General features: G+C 40.8%; 1 protein-coding gene across 1 annotated transcript in view; it reads right to left on the reverse strand.

Annotated features, from left to right (window-relative positions):
• Positions 1-24,313, reverse strand: part of FNDC1 (fibronectin type III domain containing 1) — a 304,707-nt gene extending 280,394 nt beyond the window's left edge. The window contains exon 1 of the mRNA XM_082249137.1: positions 24,077-24,313. Within this exon, the coding sequence (XP_082105263.1) occupies positions 24,077-24,173 (97 nt within the window). The 5' untranslated portion in view covers positions 24,174-24,313. The remainder of the gene's footprint in view (positions 1-24,076) is intronic.
• Between the last annotated feature and the right edge of the window lie 386 nt (positions 24,314-24,699).

Here is a 24,699-nt window from a genome sequence, read left to right on the forward strand (position 1 = left end):
ATGGGGGGGGGGGGGGGGTAGGGGGCTCCTGCAGCACAGAAGCTTTTTTTACCTTAATGCATAAAAAGAATTAAGGTAAAAAAACTTTGAGACTTAAGAACCACTCATATTACAAAAATAACCAAATGCATCAAGGCAATCTACCATCAAATTTGTAGGTCATTTAACCGCTTGCCGACCACAAGCCGCCTATTTACTGCGGCAGTGTGGCTCCCCCATGCAAACCGACGTAGGTCTACATCGGTCGCGAGCAGGGAGCTAGGGGGCAGCGGGGAAGCCGATGCAGTGGGCAGGCGGCTCCAATTGCCACCTGACACCCGTGATCATTCCCCGCTGAGAGAGAAGAACGGTCAGCTGTTGTAAACACAGCTGACCATTCTTCTCCCTGGAATGATCATAGAGCCCATGTGATCCTTCTATATAGGATCACATGTCTCTATAGTCATTTCAGAAACCACAGTTAGAATCACTCACATTTAACCCCTTGATCACCCACAGGGTTAACCCCTTCCTTGCCAATGGCATTATTACAGTAATAGTGTATATTTTTAGCACTGATTACTGTAGTAATGTCACTGGTATCCCCATAAGTGTAAAAAATGTCATTTAGGGGTCCAATTTGTCCGCGGCAATGTCACAGTCCCACAAAAATCGCAGATTGCCGCCATTATATGGATTAGAGAGTAGATAGGTTAAAATATAAAGCTTTCAACAAAAACGTAACTTTGTCCAGGGATGGGGTTGGGCCCAGTTTTTAAGAAATATGCTATGGTAGGATACTGGGAGGGTTTTGCCTGCAGACTGTTGCCTCACTCTAAGGTGGTAGGTTGAAGTCATGATCCCTTGTAATAATCCATGCTGATAGTGCTGCTGAGCAGAAAGAGCAGGGGAAATTGTAGGAACACTGTAACATTCATGGGTCTTTTGCTGCAGTTACTACCTAGAACTGAGAAAGCACATAACTATCTGCTGTATTGGATGCTAAATCTTTCTGTTGATGGTTGGAGACATTTGTGCTCCATCCAGGGTCTGTCAGTCTGTGAAGATGTGCTACCATTTACAGTCTCTCACAAAAGTGAGTACACCCCTCACATTTTTGTAATTATTTTATTATATCTTTTCATGTGACAACACTGAAGAAATTACACTTTGCTACAATGTAAAGTAGTGAGTGTACAGCTTGTATAACAGTGTAAATTTGCTGTCCCCTCAAAATAACTCAACACATAGCCATTAATGTCTAAACCGCTGGCAACAAACCTGAGTATACCCCTACGTTAAAATGTCCAATATGGGCCCAAAGTGTCAATATTTTGTGTGGCCACCATTATTTTCCAGCACTGCCTTAACCCTCTTGGGCATGGAGTTTACCAGAGCTTCACAGGCTGCCACTGGAATCCTTTTCCACTCCCCCATGATGACATCACAAAGCTGGTGGATGTTAGAGACCTTGTGCTCCTACACCTTCCCTTTGAGGATGCCCCACAGATGCTCAATAGGGTTTAGGTCTGGAGACATGCTTGGCTAATCCATCACCTTTACCCTCGGCTTCTTTAGTAAGGCAGTGGTCCTCTTGTAGGTGTGTTTGGGGTCATTATCATGTTGGAATACTGCCCTGTGGCTGTGGGCCAGTCTCTGAAGGGAGGGGATCATGCTCTGCTTCAGTATGTCACAGTACATGTTGGCATTCATGGTTCCCTCAATGAACTGTAGCTCCCCAGTGCCAGCAGCACTCATGCAACCCCAGACCATGACACTCCCACCACCATGCTTGACTTTAGGGAAGACACACTTGTCTTTGTACTCATCACCTGGTTGCCGCCACCCACGCTTGACACCATCTGAACCAAATACGTTTATCTTGGTCTCATCAGACCACAGGACATGGTTCCAGTAATCTATGTCCTTAGTCTGCTTGTCTTCAGCAAACTTTTCGCGGGCTTCCTTTTGTATCATCTTTAGAAGAGGTTTCCTTCTGGGACGACAGCCATGCAGACCAATTTGATGCAGTGCGCGGCATATGGTCTGAGTACTGACAGGCTGACCCCACCCACCCCTTCAACCTCTGCAGCAATGCTGCCAGCACTCATATGTCTACTTCCCAAAGACAACCTCTGGAATGATGCTGAGCACATGCATTCAACCTCTTTGGTCGACCATGGCAAGGCCTGTTCTGAGTGGAGCCTGTCCTTTTAAACCGCTGTATGGTCTTGGCCACCATGCTTCAGCTTAGTTTAAGGGACTTGGCAATCTTCTTATAGCCTAGGCCATCTTTATGTAGAGCAACAATTCTTTTTTTCAGATCCTCAGAGGGTTCTTTGCCATGAGGTGCCATTTTGAACTTCCAGTGACCAGTATGAGAGAGTGAGAGTGAGAGCGATAACACAAAAAGTAACACACCTGCTCCCCATTTACACCCGAGACCTTGTAACACTACAGAGTAACATGACACCAGGGAGGGAAAATTTGGACATTTTCACTTAGGGGTGTACTCACTTTTGTTGCCAGTTGTTTAGACGTTAATGGCTGTGAGTTATTTTGAGGGGACAGCACATTTACACTGTTATACAAGCTGTACACTCACTACTTTATATTGTAGCAAAGTATAATTTCTTCAGTGTTGTTACATAAAAAGATATAATAAAATATTTACAAAAATGTGAGGGCTGTACTTACTTCTGTGGGACACTGTATGTATCCAATCCACCCTTCTTCATATTGATAAACCTTTAAAAATACTTTAATGGACTGGAATGCCTTTCTGCAAGAGATACAAGTGAGTGAGCATCTAGGGATCTCACTTGCACTGCACAAGGTCTAGCTGAGTGGGAGTACTACCAGAGGCTATACAATAGACCCTATACTCCAGCCTTCAGGTTACTGTACAGGTATATTGTGTTTTAGTAGCCTGAAGAGAGACTTACTTAGGAGTCCTTAAGAACAACATGGCTACACTAGCAATTGCCCAAAGCCTTAAACCATGATTTGTGCTACTTGACAGGTATATCTACACTGCACATGCAATTAGCCATTCAGAAATAAACTAATGACATTCCATATCCTATGGATTTCTTTTTTTTTTTTTTTTATTGCTTGATTCTGCCTTTAAAGTTATGAAATTTGCTCTATAGATCAGCTTAACAATGATGAAGACAACTGGAGAAGAATCCAGGATGAGGTGATGATTGCTTCAACACCATCAACAAATGTTGAAGCTAGCTTGGGCAGAATCTGGGAAAGCAGTAAAGGATCCATAAAAAGCAGTTGCCTTGTAGAAAATTGACATATAATCTGCTGCTTCAGTTTGTGTAAATGTGAAGTGTACATTAGGGAGAATGGAAAGAATTCTTTATAGTGATGTTAAATTGAAATACCATTGAAGTCAAATGGGATACAATGTGTAGAAAAGAAATAGAGGCTGCCATCTTCCAAGAGTATTATACAATTTGGGTGTAAATAAAAGAATAGAAAAAAGTTCTGGCAAGAATACAATTACAACAGAAAGGGTGCAAAATGGAGGAGAAAGACGATGATGAATATAATATGATGTGAAAGAAAGAGTTAAGTTGTATTTTAAATAATCCCACCATTCCAAACTGCCTGGTAAAATACTTATATTCTTCACTATATGGGAAATCTTCTTTGTTCGGCCCTGCTCATCACCATGCAGCTTTTGCAGTAAAAACATTCCCGCCATGTCTTCCTTCCTTATACTGCGCTTACACGCCACAACCCCGCTGATACTTATGGGTGAGATGTACTCATGGCAGTTGACAATTGTCCTTGAAACATTATACAGAGGATAATGTAGATGGTTATCATGTGGATTCAAAAGGAACCGATGGACAGAAAACTGCTGTGTCAACCATAACAAGATCAAAATTTCACAAGGAATACCAATAAATTATATTAAATTGGGTGAAATGAGTCTAAACGCAAGAAGGAAACCGTATATTTACTATCAGTTTAACCACTTAAGCCCCGGAAGATTTTACCCCCTTCCTGACCAGGGCCTATTTTGTGATTCAACGGACAATCGCGCGATCGTGCGACGCTGTACCTAAACGAATTTGGCGTCCTTTTTTTATCACAAACAGAGCTTTCTTTTGGTGGTATTTGATCACCTGTGCGATTTTTTGATCATGCGCTATAAACAAAAAAAGAGCGTCAATTTTGCAAAAATAACAATATTTTTCACATTCTTTTATATGAAATTCCCCCCCAAAAAAATGTAAAAATCTAAATTTTTTAACATTTTAGGCCAATTTTTTTTTTTACCATATGTTTGGTAAAAAAAAAATCGCAAAAAGCGTATTTTGATTGGTTTGCGCAAAAGTTATTGCGTTTACTAACAAAGGGAAAGATTTTTGTAATTTTTGTTGTTTTTTTTTAATGCGTAATGGCGGTGATCTGCGATTTTTTTTGCGGGACTGCGACATTGCGGCAGACAGATCGGACCCTTGACTGACATTTTTGACACTTTTGGGGTTACCAGTGACATTACTACAGTAATCAGTGCTATATATATATATGCACTGTTACTGTAAAAATGACACTGGCAGTGAAGGAGTTAACTGTATTGGAGAGGGAGGGGTTAAGTGTGTCCTAGGGGCGTGCTTCTAACTGTGATTGGCTGTGGCTGTGTGTGTAAGAACAGTGATCAACGGTCCTACATAGTAGAACCGTTTGATCATCATTCTTACACAGGGAGAACTGACAGGTGGCTTTGTTTACACTAGCCGCCTGCCTTTCTCCCGCTGTCACGGATGATCGCGAGTGCTCGGCGGACATCGGGGGGGTCCGTGACTGAGCGGGAGCGCGCCTCCGGTGGCGCGCACTCGCTCCCCACACCCTTACCGGCTAGCGACATATCCCTACGTCGCTCTGCCTGTGAGGGGCTGACTGCCGACGTAAATAGTCGTGCGGCAGTTGGCAAGTGGTTAAGGCCTGAAGCAAGAAATAACATTTCTGAAACTCCGTTCAGCTATGTCTTAGGCCTCATGCACACTGGACTTTTTTTTACAGCTGCTGTTATTGGCTTCAGATGTTTTTTCCTGCAGTCAGTAAACTCCCCAGCATGTTATCCTAGGTGCCCATGCACACATAGGCTGTTATCAGCAGTTTTTGGCAGGAGCGTTTTCTAGCTGGAAAAAAAACCCCAGAACTAGTGGATTTTGAGAGGAGTTTTTCAGCTGTAAAAACCTGCAACTCTGATAAAAGCTTAAAAATACTGAAAAACATCAAAAAATCACTGAAAAATGCTTTTCGGCATATACCAGCATTTTTGAACCATGGGCTTTTGTGGAAGTATAGTTTTGCTAAAAAAGCTAAAAAAAACGTTACAGCTGAAAAACACTAAAAAAATGCTACAGCAAAAAAGCTACAGCTTTCTACTGGCGTTTTAATAACGTCCAGTGTGAATGAGGCCTTAGAATATGTAATAGGAAATATAAGAGATGTTCCTAAATGGCATCACACTAAATAGAACAATACAGTGTACACCGTATGTTGATAATTTTGTGGTAATAATCAAAAAAGGGGAGTCGAAAATATAGTGGACTTTCAGAAGGCTAACAATATGGCTGTGCCATGAAAAAGCAGGAGCAAGAATGATGAGGGAAGGACCAAAGAAGTAACCGATTAATTACATTATTGAAGCAAGTGTTGAGAGTACCTGAGTACCTGAGCGTTGTAAATACCTGAGCGTTGTAAGTACCTGAGGGTTGTAAGTACCTGAGTACCTGAGTGTTGAGAGTACCTGAGGGATGCGAGACGCTCAGCTCAGGTCCTGAATCTAGGGAAGCAAATGGCAACACTGAGAATAATCTCCATACTGAAGGAGGGCTGGGAACCTACCCGTCAGGTGCCGGCAGGGGCCAGCACAGAGGCGGGAGCGGAGGGTGCAGGCATCAGAGCAGAGTAGTTGGGTGACAGTTAGGAAGGGTAGAAGGGAACGAGGCAAGGAGGCCGATCTTGGGCTAGAGCATCCCAATAAATACGCCCTGCTGCGTGATGTTGAGGAAAACAGTAGGGGACCAGCATTGCTGGAGCTGAGCGAAGCCCATAGCTGCCAGGGGTTAAACTCCTCCAGTGAGAGCGGGAACAAGGCTAAAGGTAAGGAAAGGCAGGTTCTGGTGGTAGGGGACTCAATTATTAGGACAGAGAGGGCAATCTGTCAAAAAGATAATGGGTGCTGAACTGTGTGTTGTTTACCCGGCGCTCGGGTTCGGCACATCACTGATCTGGTGAACAGATTATTGGGTGGGGCTGCGGAAGACCCAGCTGTCATGGTACATGTGGGTACCAATGACAAAGTTAGAGGGAGATGGAGAATCCTAAAAAATTATTTCAGGGACTTAGGAGCTAAATTGAGGAGTAGGACCTCCAAGGTAGTATTTTCAGAAATACTACCAGTGGCATTTACCTTTGATAAAGTCACATTTGATGAAACGCATCAAGACTTTGCCTTAGACAGCCAGGACCATGCCAAAGACTGCCTGATCTGTGCATCTTGTACATACTGCCTTTGTTCCTGGATGTTTCATATGACATTTTGGGTCCAGCCCTTCTGGTGAGCGTATATATTTATAATTTCTCCTGTCGGTGTTGCGATCTGATGTCCATTGGGACCACACACATCACCCTGGAGGGAATCTCTTTAGTTATTTATTTCCCCATTTGTTGTTTATTTGAATGATTATCTGCCTATATCATTCTCTTAGCGCTGCATGTTTTTTTATATACAAAGATAATTAGGGGAATGGAGGACATCAGCTATGAGGAAAGACTACAAGCACTGAACCTATTCTCTCTGGAGAAGAGACGCTTGAGAAAGGATATGATATCAATGTACAAATACTGTACTGGCGACCTTAGCAGAGGGAACAAACTTTTCAGAGAAAGGGAATTCAATAAGACACCAGGCCACTTACTAAAACTAAAAGAAAATCGGTTTAACCTTAAACTGCGTAAGAGGTTCTTTACTGTCAGAGCAGTAAGGATGTGGAATTCTCTTCCACAAGCAATGGTATCAGCAGGGAGCATTAATAGTTTCAAAAAACTATTAGATGGGCACCCTAAAGACCACAACATACAGGGGTATACAATGTACGGTTAACAGCAAACACACATCATAAGGTTGAATTGGATGGACCGGTGTCTTTTTTCAACCTCATTAACTATGTAACTATGTAACTAAGTCTAAAAGAACAGGAGATAAAGGTTAAAATCATCAACAGTTAAATGTGTTATGGAATAAACACAATTGTGGCTCAGCAGAACTAAACCAAAAAACTGGAATATGGGACTATACAAAGTTATCTATAAAGATGATATGAAATGAAGTCAAATGGAGAGCTCTCATTTTGCAGAAACTTTAGCAAAAAAAGTATTTTTACAAGTACAAACACTAAATAAAATAAAATACCTCAAGAAAACAGAATGTTTGTTTTCCAACCACATTTCACCTAAGGAGCTTAAGGAGTAGAATTGAAAGTTTCCAAGTTGGTGAACTTTTACAGACTGCAAAATCAGTAATTTCACAGTCAAAACTTATTTAGCCAAAATCACCCCACTTTTCCCTAGTTATCAAACCAAACCATATAAAATATGATAGATTTTAGGTTGATGTCAGCGTTTTCAACAGATATATAGATAGGGGGGGAATCCCAAATTTACACCCCTAGGTATGTAAGGCAAAAATTTGTATTATAGTTTTGCATAGAGTATGGGATTGTTAGCAAGTGTCACATTTTTATGACTGGAAGGTGGGGGTAAGTGGCACTGAATTTTCATTTTTCAATTCATTTCAATTTTCATTTTTGATGTCTCTTGCTTATGAAATGTAATTCCACACCAACGTATGGTGTTCAATAGCTCTGGTAAGGCTGCTCCCATGAGAAGCAAATTACTGATTACTGGGGGACCCAGAGTAAAAGTCCACAAGTAAAAGGTCTAGTACAAAATCAATGGTAAATGTCCAAGAGGGCCCTATTAATTCATACTAAGAAAAAGCTAAACAGCCAATGCGTTTCGGGGGCTCTGGCACTCCCCCTTTATCAGTGCTTAAATTTTGCAAGGACTTGCAAGGAATTATTCAGGTATTAAAAAGCTTATACTTAATCAACTGAGTTCAGACTGAATAAGAAAGCATACAGCTCACTATTATTACACAGACCTTCCCTATTCTTGTCGGCAGGATAAAATGTAGTAAAAGCATATCCAGGAAAGTAAAGTCCTCCAAATCTTCATTTTAATTGAAAGATCACTAAAAATCAATCTGCTGATGTGTTTCTGCCTCATAGGGCCTTAGTCATAGCTGGATTACAAAGATCATAGACACCAATTTAAAGCAAGCATCTGTTATAGGTGGGGACAATCCTGATTGCTCACAAACATTCCGCAATCAGATGATAAACATACAGTAACTAAATTAAAAACATAAAACATTTCATTGGCTTTTAGATAGGTGAACAACCTACATAAGTACATTGTGCAAGGGCAGTTATAGCTCATTTAAAAAAAAATGTATATCCCAATTGTAATTAAAGGTGTATTAAACCCCCCAAAAAACACACTTATTATATTGTTGCTTACCAATTCCTAGATGTGATGGCTGTATTAGTTTCTTTTTTCTATTTTTATCTGGTGATCCAGCCAGTAAGTCTGTTGTTTTTCAACAGAAAAGCTCTCTTGCAGTTACAGGGATGAGACACACCATTTAACACTGGCAGGGGTGCTTGCAATGATCTTTTTTTTTTTTTTTTTTTTTTGCAATAACTTTTATTAGTTTAATAATATTATACATTTTTTTAGTTTGGCCTAATGTACACTGCTGCTGATAAACGGACGTTTAGGTGCAGTTGGGCATTTTTTTTTTCAGCAGCCCCTGAACTCTCGTCTTTGTTATCTTATCTGTATATGTACACTGAGTATTTTATAGCCGTTTAGAGTCAGTTAAGTTTAGTGGCATTTTTTTTTTTTTAACTAGTTCCCAACCGGCTGCCACCTATATACTGCGGCAATGTGGCTCTCCTGCGCAAACCAACGTAGGGCTACGTCGGTCGCGAACAGGGAGCCAGGGGGCGAGCGCATCTCCTGCCCCCATTCGGCAGCGGGGAAGCTGATGCGGCTCCGATTGCCACCTGACACCCGCGACCGCTGAGAGAGAAGAACGGTCAGCTGTTGTAAACACAGCTGACTGTTCTTCTCCCTGGAATGATCATAGAGCCCCTGTGATCCTTCTATATAGGATCACAGGTCTCTATGGTAATTTCAGAAGCCATGCCCCCATACAGTTAGAATCACTCTGCTAGGCTCACATTTAACCCCTTGATCACCCACAATGTTAACCCTTCCCTGCCAGTGTCATTATTACAGTAACAGTGCATATGTTTAACACTGATTACTGTAGTTATGTCACTGGTCCCCCAAAAAGTGTCAAAAACGGCATTTAGGGGTCCGATCTGTCCACCGCGATCTGCGATTTTTTGTGGGACTGTGACATTGCAGCGGACAGATCGGACCCCTAACTGACATTTTTTACACTTTTGGGGGTACCAGTGACATTACTAGAGTAATCAGTGCTAAAAATATCCACTGTTACTGTAACAATGCCATTGGCAGGGAAGGGGTTAACCCTGTGGGTGATCAAGGGGTTAAGTGTGAGCCTAGGGGAGTGATTCTAACTGTGGGGGGGCGTGGCTTGTGAAATGATCACAGAGACATGCAATCCTATATAGCAGGATCATATGGGCTCTATGATCATCCCAGGGAGAAGAACGGTCAGCTGTGTTTACAACAGCGGACCATCCTTCTCTCTCAGCGGGGAACGATCATGGGTGTCAGGCCGCAATTGGAGCTGCCTGACACCTGCATCGGCCTCCCCGCTGATGATCGGGAGCAGGAGCATGCCGCCGGCAGTGCGCGCTCGCCCCCTAGCTGCCCCCAGGCGAGCAACGCAGACCTACGTTGTTTTGCCTGTACGAGCCACCCTGCCGCAGTAAATATAACGTATGTGGTCCACAAGTGGTTGATACCATTTTAAGGCCCAGTGGAGTTGTATGTAATTTAAAAAATCTACTGGGCCTCTCTCTGTAACAGCCTTCTATGGCCATTTTCACCTCTTGGATTTGGAAAAAACGTTTTGATACTATGGCATCTTTGAACTGATGGAATGAAAACAAAGTCATGTTGCCATTATGGATGTCTCTGAAGTGCCATAACACATTAGACATTTTTGACAAGGATGTACCGTGATTACCACAGTAGTGCTCAGTGATCCTAGTGCTGAGATGTTACATCACACATTTTTAACCACTTGCCGACCAGATACACGGCGGCAGGTCGGCAGGTTCCTGCGAATCGCCGTACCCGTAGGGCCAAAGGACCATTTGCCAGCAGGTAAGCTGATCTGCGGGAGGCGACTGCTGCGATTGCCGCCGGGTATCCGTGATCGGTCCCCATGGAAACAGATGGCGGTCTGCTGTTGTAAACACAGCAGACCGTTGTTCTATCAGCAATCAACACAGGGATCCTGTGTTCCTTCTATTTAGGAGCACAGGTCCCTGTGTTGATTCCATAAGCCCACCCCCTCACAGTTAGAAAACACCCCCTAGGCACACATTTACCCCTTTGATCTCCCCTGGTGTTAACCCCTTCCCTGCCAGTGTCATTAGTACAGTAACAGTGCATATTTTTAGCACTAATTACTGTAGTAATGTCACTGGTCCATCCCCAAAAGTGTCAAAAATGTCAGTTAGGTGTCTGATCTGTCCGCTGCAATGTAGCAGTCCCGCTAAAAATCACTGATCGCCGCCATTACCAGTAAAAAATAAATAAAAATTACATAAACCTTTCCCCTAGGTTGTAGATGTGATAACATTTGCACAAACCAATCAAAATACGCTTATTTGGATTTTTTTTACCAAAAATATGAAGCAGAATACGAATTGGCCTAAAATGATGAAAAAATTAGATTTTTCGATTTTTTTTTTATTGGGAATGTTATATAGCAGAAAGGGAAAAATATTTTTTTTTTCCAGAATGGTCGCATTCCTTTGTTTATAGCACAAAAAATAAAAATTGCACAGGTGATCAAATACTACCAAAAGAAAGCTCTATTTGTGGGGAAAAAAAGAACATAATTTTTTTGGGTACAGTGTCACACGACCGTGCAATTGTCAGTTAAAATAATGCAGTGCCGAATCACAAAAACTGGCCTGGTCTTTAAGGGGGAAAATCTTCCGGTCAACTGTGAAAAAAAATCACATGAATAACATTTTTAATACCGCAGTTAAAGTCTAAGAGCAGCCAAAATCACAGAAAAGAAAATCAGCATAACTTACAGTCAGAAGGATGTGTTCCTTCTGCTGATTCCTATGCCCACCCTTTCCAGCCAGCTGCCCACACAATCCGCTCTACAGCTTATATGTGATGAACATGATCCATGAATAAAGGACAGGTGGATTGATGGCTCTGCCTCCTCCATTCATTAATTTTGTTCCATTCATAGACCCTTTGGCTCTGGTATAGATTTTAAGAGGAACTCCACGCCAAAATAAAAAAAAATGGCATGGGGTCCCTCCAAAATCCATACCAGGCCCTTATCCGTGCATACAGACTGGCAGGCCAGGAAAGGGGGGGGGTGAGCGAGTGCCCTTCTCCTGAACCATACCGGGCTGCTTGCCCTCAACATGGGCAGGGTGCTTTGGGATGCCCCCCAAAGCACCTTGTCCCCATGCTGAGGGGGACAAGGGCCTCTTTGGGACAACCCTGGGCTGGTGGTTGTGGGGGTATGCGGGTAGGGGGCTTATCGGAATCTGGAAGCCCCCTTTAACAAAGGGGCTCCCAGATCCTGTGCTCCCATGTGAATTGGTATCGGGTACAAAAAGTGCAAAAAAAGTAAAAACCACAGAACACAGTTTTTGACAAGTCCTTTATTAAAAAGGAAAAAAGAATAGTGTCCCTCGATGTAAATCCATCGTTAATCACGACGCCTGCCGGACTCGGAAAATAGAAAAAAAATTCAAAAACGTTTTGCCTCTTCAGAGGCTGCCAGCCATATGCCCGCTCTTCAGATTTTACAGCTTTTTTATAGGCAAGGGGTGGGGCTACCCAGTTATGTCACCTGGTGGCACCACCCCTTCTGACATCACATGATGTCTTGTGACATCAGAAGGGGGTGGCGCCACCGGGTGACATAACCAGGTGGCCCCACCCCCTACCTATAAAAGAACTGTTAAAGCCAAAGATCGGGCAGACAGCAGGTAGCCTCTGAAAAGGCAAAGCATTTTTGATTTTTTTTGATTTTTTGAGTCTGGCCGGCGTCGTAATTGACAATGGATTTACATCGAGGGACACTTTTTTTTTCCTTTTTAATAAAGGACTTGTCAAAAACTGTGTTCTGTGGTTTTTATCTTTCTTACACTTTTTTGGTGAATGGTTAGGGGTACGATGTACCCGATACCCATTCACATAGGGGGACCAGGATCTGGGGGCCCTCTTGTTAAAGGGGGCTTCCAGATTCCGATAAGCCCCCCACCAACATACCCCGACAACCACAGCCCAGAGTTGTAGGTAAGAGGCCCTTGTCCCAATAAACATGGGGACAAGGTGCTTTGGGATGGGAAGGAGACAAAGCTCCCCCTGTCCCAAAGCACCCACACCCCCATGTTGAGGGCATGTGGCCTGGTATGGTTCAGTAGGGGGGGGCGCTCGCTCGTTCCCTCCCCTTTCCTGATCTGCCAGGCTGCATTCTCGGAAAAGGGTCTGGTATGGATTTTGGGGGGGGACCCCACGCCATTTTTTAAAAAATTTTGGTGTGGGGTCTGGTATGGACTGGGGGGGGGGGCCTACGTCATTTTTTTTCATTTTTTTAATCTATATTGCCGGGAGCCAACAATACATTACAGCCGCAAGCAAGTTTGAATGACATGTTTTCCTTTAGAAATGTCATTATTGCTGCAGCAGGCTCTATACCGCATGCAGATGCGCCACTTTACAGGCACATCAAGGGGACCCCCCAGACAGGATATTTAAAGGAATTTTTCATTTTTATTGTCTAACCTTAAGCATCATTAAAATCACTGCTCCTGTAAAAACTATCGCTTTAAACCATTTTTTTGGCATTGATTCATGCCCCCCCCCCCCCCCCGGGGCAGTACCTGGGTCCCCATACACTTTTTATGGCAATAACTTGCCTCTAAACCTTTAAAATGAGGACTTTTGATTTTTCAAGTTTGTGTTCTGTAGACTTTAATAGCGTTCACATGTTCGCTAGAACTTTTTTCCTCTTCTAGATGTTCTGGTGCGAACCGAACAGGGGGGTGTTCAGCCCATCACTAAAGGGCAAACTTGTGTATGAATTTAAGCATAAAACATAAAGCATTAATAGTGACGGTGCTTCTGTCACAGAGTCTACTTTAAAAAAGAAAAATAGGAATAAAAACAGTAACATGCAACAAGAAACACATGAATGTTTTGTGTGCATGAAGCAAGGTATTTAAAAGCAGATTGCAGAATATAGAAAGCTAGATTGTAAAAACAAACTAAACTATAAAAGGCCAAAAGTGTGAAGGAAGAAATTGATTTTGCTTTAGATAATGACTATGTTTTTTCAATCCAAAAGTCGCACCTCATCTTTGCAGGCAGAAATTTTTTTTGCGCCTTGACCAGAGTAAAACAGAAAACATTACCACCACTAATGGGCAAATAATGGAATCAGAAGGAATAGGAGATGGATTTCTTTACTGTCCTTTTTCCAAGAGTGTCTCCATAAAGATACCTGTGAAAAATATTCTTTATGTACCTGCTCTTGAAACAAATCTTTTGTCAGTGAAGAAACTCACAAAACAAGGCACCTTCTTGGAGTGACCTTCCAAGATGAGTTGTGCCATCGAAACAGGGATATCTTGCTTTCAAGGGCTAAAATTACAGATTATCTGTATCAGCTGAATTGCAATGAGGTAGTTAATACTGTCAAGGAGGAAAAACATTCAAACTGCATTCGCATATGGCACAGTTGACTTGGGCACAGAAGTCCTGACATATTAGTGAAATTAACTGAGAATGACTATGCAAGTGGAATAAAACTTAGTCTTTGTGATCAAACAAATGCACCAGCTGAATAAATAGAAAAATTACAAGAAAAGCCTTTCCAAAGCAGAGTAACAGCAGAGCCAAGAAATCTTTGGACCAATGGAAAAATAAACTCCAGGAAAAAAGAGGTATTTTCTCACTTTTATAGATGGTGACTCCAGGTATACTACACTATATCTCGGTACACAACAAAAGCAAAATACCACAAAAGCTTGAATGGTATTTGGCTCAAGTAAGCAAAAAATTTGGCAAAATGCAGAGTGTATTGCTTACAGACAATGAATTTACAGGAGATAACACACAGTCGATCCTCGGAAAGCATGGCATTATATTTCAAACTACTGTACCATACAACCCAGAACACAATGGGGTTGCAGAAAGAATGAACCATCCCCTATGTGAGAGTGGAAAAACCATGCTGTTTGATGCAGATATGTCAACCACATATTGGGGGAGCCAATTATGACCACATGCTATCTCCAAAATTGACCACCAGGAAAAACTGTGACGCTATGGAATGGCAGGGCCCCAAATTTAAACCATCTAAAAAAGTTTGAAAGCAAAGCCTATGTGCACATCCTAAAACAAAAACATGCAATTACAAACAAGGTAACCATCAGTAGAAGTGTAATTGCCGATGAAACAAGGCGTCAATCAGGAAATTCACCAGAAGCAAAAAAGGCATCCCAACCAAATGTCTGTCCTATGTTGCTCATGTAGTATTTAAACCAGATCCAGATTCATGGGATGAGATGCAAAGACTTCCAACTCATGAGAAACTTATGTGGCTCAAAGCTCCTGATAAAGAGATGACATCTCTTAGTGAACTAAAACAGATTTATAAAACTGAGATTTGCACCAAACAAATTTAGAAAAAAACACATAGGGGAAATTCTACCACATTATAAATAATAGGCAAGGCCTTCAGAGAAATCATAAGCTTTGCCATAGCAACCACAATGTGACAATGCAAATTCTGAAATATAAAGTGTATTACTTGGCATTATACTGAGAGCTTCAGACTATAATTTAAGACCCAGGAGATTAATTGGTCAGTTTTTTGGTTATCTTTGAACTCTAGCTGTCCATGATGGCAGCCTAGAGTGGTTTGAGCCTCCAACAGATGCCCATAACCTTGGAAAATCTAAACATATACGAGGTATATGTCAAGTTCTGTCTGGCCAATATATAGTTCAAGGCCAGGAAATGGAAAATTCTATTCATATTTCATGTGTGCTTTTTGGAAATAACCAAGTCTTTGACAGGAAAAAAATGTCAGATGTTATTTCTTTATAATAATTTGTAGTGGATGGGGAATGTCTGAGCTTTTTCAATTATTCTAAAGATTTTACTTGTCTTTGGACTTCATAAAAAGTGTTTCCATTAGTATATTTGCTAATGCAAGCAAATTTATTTTTAAAAAGTGTAGCAAGCACTTAGTGTCTTAACAACTTGTGGTAAACCAAGCATGTGGAGACAGATGGAAAAATGCAGCCTTTTCCAACACCTGTTACACATTATTGTTTTTCTTCTGCTAAACCAACTTGATTATGGTTTTTGCAGGAGATTTAGGCTAAATTCACACTTTGTGCTGTGAAAATGTGTACACTTGCGTGCGTTTTTAATGGTATGGCATACATTCTCCTTTATTTGCTTCAATTTCCTGCATGTATTTTGCATGTTAATGCCTGAATTAATAAAAAAATAGTCTTTGTCTGCTGCCCAAATGGTATACTGTTTTAAATTGCGGTAAAATGGACTGCATGTGCCGTTTACTGTATTACCAAGTATTTATTTGGGCTCAAAACACATGGAGGCTGTTTTCCATAATGCATGGTTCCCAACCGTCAAACATTTGGAATTACTATCACTCTGTTGGAAATACATCTCTCTGTCCATAATGTCCCTCAAATATTCATCTTTTTACTCTTATGTAAAGATTTATGTAAAAAAAAGAACTTTTTTGAAATGCCATGTTGTTTATATTGACCTGAAATTTAAAAGCTCCTTCAGATTAATGCATTTATTTAATTCAAAAGGTAATATAAAGATAAAGTAGTAGTAAAGAATAATACCTAGTGGATTTAAGTGACCATTCTATCACTTTTAATCCATATGACTGAAGGAAGCAGGGGTGTGTCCTTTCTCTAAATTTTATGTGCTAAAAGGTGTTCCTCTTTTTCCATCTCAGAACGTTGGGAATTGTGATTAATAGACAGCATTACAGGACATAAATATGAATGTGGCCAATTGATTTGTATGATAATTTTAGATTTGCTGTAGTATACTGGTGGCTTAGTGCATTATACCTCAGGGTTTTAACCACTTGCCACCCTGGCCAATTCTGACACTTCTGTCTTACATGTACAAATCATAAAAATTTTTTTGCTAGAAAATAACTCAGAACCCCCAAACCCTAATATATGTTTGTTTAGCAGAGACCCTAGGGAATAAAATGGTGGATGTTTCAACTTTTTATGTCGCAAGGTATTTGTGCAGCAATTTTTCAAACACTTTTTAAAAAAAAAAAACTTTTTCAAGAATTTATAAAACAACAAAACAGTAAAGTTAGCCTGATTTTTTTTGCATAATGTAAAAGATATTGTTACCCCAAATAAATAGATACCTAACGTGTCATGCTTTAAAATTGCACACACTCGTGAAATAGGGCCAAACTTCGGTACTTAAAAATCTCCATAGGTGACACTTTAAAAAATTTCACAGGTTACCTGTTTAAAGCTACAGAGGAGGTCTTGGGCAAGAATTATTGCTCTCACTCTAATGTGCTCACATGTGTGGTTTGAACATATGCAGGCGCTACGTACGTATGTGTTCACTTCTGAGGGCGAGCACACGGGGACAGGGGCACTTTTGTTAGGATTGAGTTCCCCTGCTGGTGACACTGTGTTGCCCTGGACTGAATGCTGCACTTCCATTGTCCACCAGCAGGTGTCTCCCAGAAGCAAGCAGGCTTCTATGATCACCCAAACTGTGTTCAGCTGCCAGGTGGCTATTTAAGGCTGCTCCTCCCTTTCCCAGGCGCGTCACTATTTTGAATGCCTCCTTGCTGCCTGAACCAGTTGTCTGTGATCCTGATCTATCCTGTACCCCTTGCTCCTGCCTTGTATCCAGTCATCCAGTCTAGTTTGCCCTCTTCCTTGCTACCCTGCTCCCCTTGTCCTGTATAGTGTATATATTTGTAGATAGTTGGTTCTTTAGTTATTGTGTCTTTGGGGTTGGTTTTTGTTTACTGGTATTTGCTTTGTTCACTGTTGCTGTGTATGTTTGTTTTGTGGTTCACTATAATAAATTTTACTTTAAGGCTATCTATATAGTGTTAGTGTGTAGCTACATGTGTCTGGTCTCCCTAGTTGCTGCTGAACCCTTACAACTTTACATTTTTCTTTTTATTGTTTTTTTTTTCATTTATTTTTATATTTTTACAGTTTCCCTTAACATTTTTTTTATCACTTTTATTACTATTACAAGGAATGTAAATATCCCTTGTAATAGGAATAGGGCATGACAGGTCCTCTTTACAGTGAGATTTGGGGTCTATAAGTCCCTAGATCTCGCCTCTTGACTGGAAAGCCTAAAATAAAATAAAAAAGAACGATCTTGGCTTCCCAGCCGAGGCAATGGCAGTGTTTACAACTGCCGAGCCCAGACGTGACATCATAACGTCACGTCTAGCCTCCAAGGGCCAAAGAGATGATGGGGGACCATCAGGTCCTTGGTCAGCTCCATGGTAAATGGCCACTTCGTTCTCTGGCTAGGCAATCGCATGGGTAAGCCGATAGAAGCACTGCAGTGCAGCAGGGGCTGTCCCCTCCCGCCGACTGTAAAAACAATAAAGCGGCTTAACTGCCACTATGATTGTTTTTTATGGTGCAGGGAATCGCCAGCTGAAAAAGTAGATATCTGAATGATGTCTGTAGCTGCCGGCATCATTCAGATATCTCCACTCAAAGTCTGCGACATCATATGACCTTGTTGGGTGGTAAGTGGTTAAAGCCATAGGGATTCACACATAGTTTTAAACAGGCATGTGTGTCCCCATTGAGTTTTATTGGGAGACAATAGTCTTTTTAGAAGTCTTCAGCTATAAAAGTATGTGCTCAGCTACATGAAAAACGTAAAGTGCATCTCCAGTAAAAGTGCAACTTAAAAGAGAAGTTCAGGATTTTCTTTTCAACAATCATATTTACCTAGGTCGATGCAGAATCGGTCTAAATCTGCATGTGTCCCCACCCACTCTAGGGGTGAGAACCAAGCATTCAAACATCACTGATCGCTCGGTTCTCAAAGCTCCATGAGCAGATAGCTAGTGATCTCCTGCGCATGCACAGAAATACACAGAAATAACATCATCCCAGCACAGCCAATCTACAAGATCTTGAACCTAGAAGAAGACAGGGAAAAGATGATGACGCAGGCAAAGAAGCTCACAGATGTCACATCACTGGAGGGGAGGTGATTATGATTCCACTTTAGAGTGGTGTAAATCTGATTCATGAAATTTGACCTGGGCACATCTATCTGTAGTGTTTACCTATCTCTCTTCAAAGCCCTAAGTCCTGTGGCTTCCTCTGCTCTGTTCTTCTGTTATCAACACGATAACTTCTGACAGGTTCTCCATCAACTGTGATAAAACCAGGCTGAAATTTGTGTCAGGGTGGATGCATAGGAATAGTTTAGCAGATAGCTGGTCTATTCACAGCACAGTTTTGCATGTTTCTGCCTGTGTGGAGAGGGGGTGTGTGCCTTTCCTCCAATCAGCTGTTACACAGTGTATGGCAAAACTTCCCTCCCACAGATGAATCGGTAACAGAAAATTCTAACATGACGTGCACCTTCTAAACAGTGTAGAAAGCTGAAGACAGCACATATACAAGTAAAACTTATGTAGAGAGATGTGTTCACTTCACTGGGTATATATATGTGAGGGTTTACATCCACATTAAGTTTTAGTACCACTGTGGTGATTCATGCCTCTATTAGAATTTTCTGGTCTGCTGATTGGGTTGACTTAGTTCTGAAAGTAAATATCCTTACATACCTCTTTTGGAATACTTGCAAAATTTGTAGTCTAATGCTATCAATCAAATAACATATTATGTACTTATCTTCTCTATAGTGTTTGGTCCCCCTCTTTCGCTGCCTTTCTCTCCTGAAAAAGCAGGCAACCGTGAAACATGTTGGGAGTTTGTATGTCCAGACCTAAATTTCGTTTGGAGGTAGTCCTCAATTAGCATCCCCCCGGAAAGGTGTAAGGGACTATACAGAGGGACCCTTTCATGCACTCTGAATGTGTTTTTGTGATTTTAAAATTGCAATTTTGCTTTTGCTTTTTGTACATGTCAATAAATTTGTTTCATTTTATACAAATCGCGTAATGTCTGAGGACGGGACCGCAAAAATCCCTTTGCCTCAACTCTCCAAACATTTTTCTCTATGAATTTTGGGATGTTGGCACCCATACTATATATATAATGTTCCCTGGCCAACCCTTTTAATTATTCTCTATTAGAAATGGCGACAAGTTTTAACCAAGAAAAAAACAGAGGAGAAGTTCAAAATTTTAGACTTATCTCCAAACCAAGAGGTGAGGGGACATTTGTCTAATAAGAGTTCCCCTCAGTTTGTGAGCATATGTCTCTTGAACAGGAAATTAAGATAAATTACCTGAATGGGACATAGATAGCATTCAAAACAACCTGTCAGGTATTCAGAAATGTAAAAAAATAAATAAAAAGTTTTGGCTAGAGATACACTTAGTCAGTTTCAAAAAATATTTCTGTGTATAGTTTGTAAAAACATATATGCATGGTGGAGCATTAGCGCCAGACTTTTGGCTCCAAAAACAGATGGTCATGACCACCCACTACAGTGATCGTTCCACTGGCTACCTGTCCTGAGGATTACCCATGGGATTGTTTGGCTTACATCCTATTGGTTTTCGGTAAGAGTCAGTGACGTTGGGAGTGTTCCTTCTGACTTGGTGGATCTTGTGTGCTATATCTTTCCTTTGCCTTGTATTTTTGCCATCTGGTAAGCGTTTGGTATATTAGGGTGTTGGTGCTCCTACTCCAATCTGCTTTCTGGCTCTGGTGATGGTGTGCACTCCTTAGGGTGATATATTAATGCCTAAACAGTATTACGCTATGGAAGTTTTCAATTCTTTCCACATATGATTGCCATTTACTAATGAGAGGACCATGAGCTTACTGATCTAAGGCTGGTGCATTCAACATACATCTGAGTTTTTTGGGTGAACTCTTTCCCCACATTTGGTAAGGAGACTACATAAGTGTTGGCTTATCCTCTTCTGACCTTGGGATTCCGGATTTTGGACTGTGTCTGTCATTTGGACATTACCTTTTGTTATCATTGAGGATTATCTGACAGAAATGCAGGGGTGCCAATATTTCTGGACATAACTGTACTACATACTGTATACCTATATACAGGGATGCCATGTAACATAATGCTGGGCATAAATGTCAAATAGAAAATACTTGTAATGCACCTCAAAGAAATTCCTGTTTACTTCATATGGGCTTAGTTAGTTTTGTTATATAAATTGTATACGTACGTTTGTTACCAGAACAAATGCCCTTATTGGAAGTTTTCTGCTCTCTTCCTGTTTCAGTGAAGTAATACTTTGCTCTGATGTAACAATTGTTCGACCTGTTTCACATCTTGGTCTGCAAATGACAATGTGCAGCCTTTGTAGGCTCCAAACTAGAGTTTGAGCGATTATCAACAACACAGATATATCGGGGGGCGATATGCACTTTCCCCGATATATCGGAATCGGCCCCTGAGGTTACCGGTATTGCCAATATTTAGGGAAAGTGCATGTACCGGGGTGATGCCTGCAACTAGAGGCATCACCCAGGTACTGGTGTCCATAGCCGACGGTCGGCTGACTTGTAATGACAACTGATGTGGCTCAGAAGTCGCTCGGCTGTCATTACAAGGAGCGGGAGGGGATGTCTCCCCCCTCCCGCCGCCTTCCACGGCTCACCTGGGTCTCCCGTCCCACCTCCTGCCGCCGCTGAAGAGAAGACCCGGTGTAGCATGAAGATGTGTCCCTATGAAAGCTGGTATCCCTGCCGCAAGTGCATCTCCATGTAAAAAACCCGGAAGTGATGTCATGACATCACTTCCGGGTACTCGGCGTTGAATTAAAATAAAACTGACAGCATTCAAAACAGCCAAACTTGGCATTTTGAATGATTTTCAGTGCCGAGGAGGGGTTGGGGTCTTTTAGACCCCCAGATCCCTCCACAAGGAGTACCTGAAGAAAAAAAAAATAAAACTTTTTTTTTACATGTCCGAAAATCGTCCGAAACCGATATCCGATATACCGATCGGATACCAATATAAAAAAACGATATTGGTCGATCACTACTCCAAACTATCCATTTATTGTACTAGAATCTCAAAATGCCCCAAAAGAATGACATGTTTCACTTTTTGAATTGAATTACTGAAGTAAATTAACTTTTTGATGATATTTTAATTTTTTAAGATGCCCCTGTATAGCTAATGTGTGAATTGTTGCCAAAACGCCAGGGTAGAGATGGCATTATATTGTATGTGGACGAAGGATTTACATGGCGAAGGTGTAAAATACTGTCAAAACGCTGGGGGAGATTGCTGTCAAAATGCCAGGTTAGGGATGTTAAAGTAAAACTAAACACTCCTATCTTTTACAGCCAAGGAAGCTGCCATCTTAGCCTCTGTTTGATCAGCAGTTGCCATGGTGCTGCACGTGTGATCACTTATGACATCAGCCTTATGATGGTTTGACAGTTTGGTTGCAAGCACAAGCAAATATGACAATTATCATTCACAACATGCCTTGAATTTAGCTGTTTTGGGAAAAAGTTAAACTGATGGGTTTAGTTCCTCTTTAAAACAGCATTATATGTGTCATCAGCCTCCAGTACCCTGTTCAGTAATGGCTGTTCCAGTTTGATGTTGATGGCTTCTTTCATGCATCTTGTGAACCAGTTGTTCTCTCTGCCCAAAATGTGCAGCTCATTGTCCAAAAAAATAACATCCCTTTTTTTAAGGTGTACAAAAACAGCTGAGTTTTGAATTTTCCCACCTTTAGTCGTGTAAATTGAAGAATTAACCACAAAATATAACTTCAAAAAACCAAAACAATCATTAATACCAGCTGTTTATTCATGGCATGAGAGTAAGCAGAAAACTGACCTTAGCATGTAATCTATCAGATACTATGGATACTGTTCATGAGTGGTGGGCATAGCTGGTCTAGGACTTCATGAAGATGTCCACCAAGCCAACTGTTAAAGGCATATGATAAAGGCAGACATGTTATTACTTTTATGTTAATATTTTCAGAAAAATTGAATTATATCAATACTCATTCTACTGTAAATAGCAAGTCTAGGGTGCAGTAGCCATATGAGTAGTGGCATAGGCCAAAATATGTATCACCCAGCTAATTAGCCTGATGTTCTTTAATGAACTATGCAGGACTTTGTGGTGACAATTACCCCATGTTGAAGGTTCTAGTGTAGAGATGAAAGGGTGAGCAATGAGCATTATTTAAAACAGAATCCTGCCCAGAAAAAGATTACAAATAATGATGTGGCAAGTAGGATCAACTATTGAAGGAGCACATGATGTTTTCCAGCCCCTTCAGAATTTCTGTTTTAGATGAGGATGCCGGTGTGACGCGAGGGAAAGACAAATCTAATCTTGCATCTCTATACAAAATTCAGCGCAAACCAAGAACATACATATTTCTCCAAGTGTAACTTTTAATATCACCAAAGACACAGGTGAATTTCTTTAGATAGATAGATGGATAGATGGATAGATAGATAGATAGATAGATAGATAGATAGATAGATAGATAGATAGATAGATAGATAGATAGATAGATAGATAGATAGATAGATAGATAGATAGATAGATAGATAGATAGATAGATAGATAGATAGATAGATAGAAATAACTTAGGGGATATGATAGAAACTTTTAAATACATAAAGGGAATCAACTCGGTAAAGGAGGAGAGCATATTTAAAAGAAGAAAAACTACCACAAGAGGACACTGTTTTAAATTAGAGGGGCAAAGGTTTAAAAGTAATATGAGGAAGTATTACTTTACTGAGAGAGTAGTGGATGCATGGAATAACCTTCCTGCAGAAGTGGTAGCTGCAAATACAGTGAAGGAGTTTAAGCATGCATGGGATAGGCATAAGGCTATCCTTCATATAAGATAGGGCCAGGGACTATTCATAGGATTCAGATATATTGGGCAGACTAGATGGGCCAAATGGTTCTTATCTGCCGACACATTCTATGTTTCTATGTTATCTAACACACTAAATATTTGATAATGTGTTTCTAGCAGAAGATCAGAGTCGATCCATGTGTACGGATATGCAGTAGTAACTTGTAATAAAAATTTGCATTAGTTATAATTATAAGTTATAATTAGTTAGATATTGAGTATGGTTAATTGGTATAGCGCTTCTTATACAGGTTACGACAAGTTGCCATTTTAATACAGAGAAGTAATCACTAAAAAAAAAAAAAAAAAACTTTTACATTTTAATAAGACTTTGGAATAAATCTAAAAAAGTTGATTCCATTATATGTTACATGAATTGCTAATAATACATTCTAACATACACATACAGTGCAATTAGTTATGTGATGACTTCTAAAGTACAACGATGAAACACATACTGTACTTATTTTGGATCTATCATCCTCTAATAGTTCAATGCACATCTAAAAGTATCTTCAGTCAACACAACAGCAATGGCAAACTTGGATAAGTACCTACAGATGATTCTTTTTATCCATCAGCATTAAAATGAGTTTATGATGTAAATGAATACAGACAGTTATAGATCTCAGCCTTAAATCCACAGGGAAAAAAGTAACAGAATATATAAATTGCAAGGTGTCAGTCTCTGTGTCCTACCTGGTACTGCAGCTGATGTGTCTAGAAGAGTCAACAGCATAAGAGCCAGGAGAGGAAGGAAAGCAGGCATTTGCTTGATATTATTCCTTTGAGCCATCCTTTTGCATTAGACACCAAGGCAAAGTAAGTTGGGAGAAGGCAGACAGGAAAAAAAGAGACACTGAAAGACAAGATGCAAGAAATTCCTCCTGTGATAATGCACCAGACACTAATACATCCCAAAGTTGTGTCAGCCTTTCCCCTTTCCATCTGTTCTCTCTTTTTCAATTTCTAGTTAGCTGTGCGGAGAGAAAATGATTCATTCTATACATAAGAAGAGAGAGAGCACCATCTAGTGCATTGCTTGGCAGAGCAAAGTGTATGAAATTAGCTGTGACTTCTCACTCTAGACATTGAAAAGTTATAAAAGAAATCTATACAATCAGATGAAAGAAAGATTACGCTAACATATACCAAGATTTATTTTGATTCTAATAAAGGAAAACCCCAGCCAGGATATATAATTATTTTCTGAGTTGATCAGGATGAGGCTCAACTTTTGCCAATTGTTTATTTTATCTGGAATCCTGGCAAGGCTGGCTCTGCCCATATAGTCTTTACTAGGTTAATATGGAGAATCTAGC

Source organism: Pelophylax lessonae (genome assembly GCF_965119305.1).
Source record: "Pelophylax lessonae genome assembly, chromosome: 3".
Classification (NCBI taxonomy): Eukaryota; Metazoa; Chordata; class Amphibia; order Anura; family Ranidae; genus Pelophylax; species Pelophylax lessonae.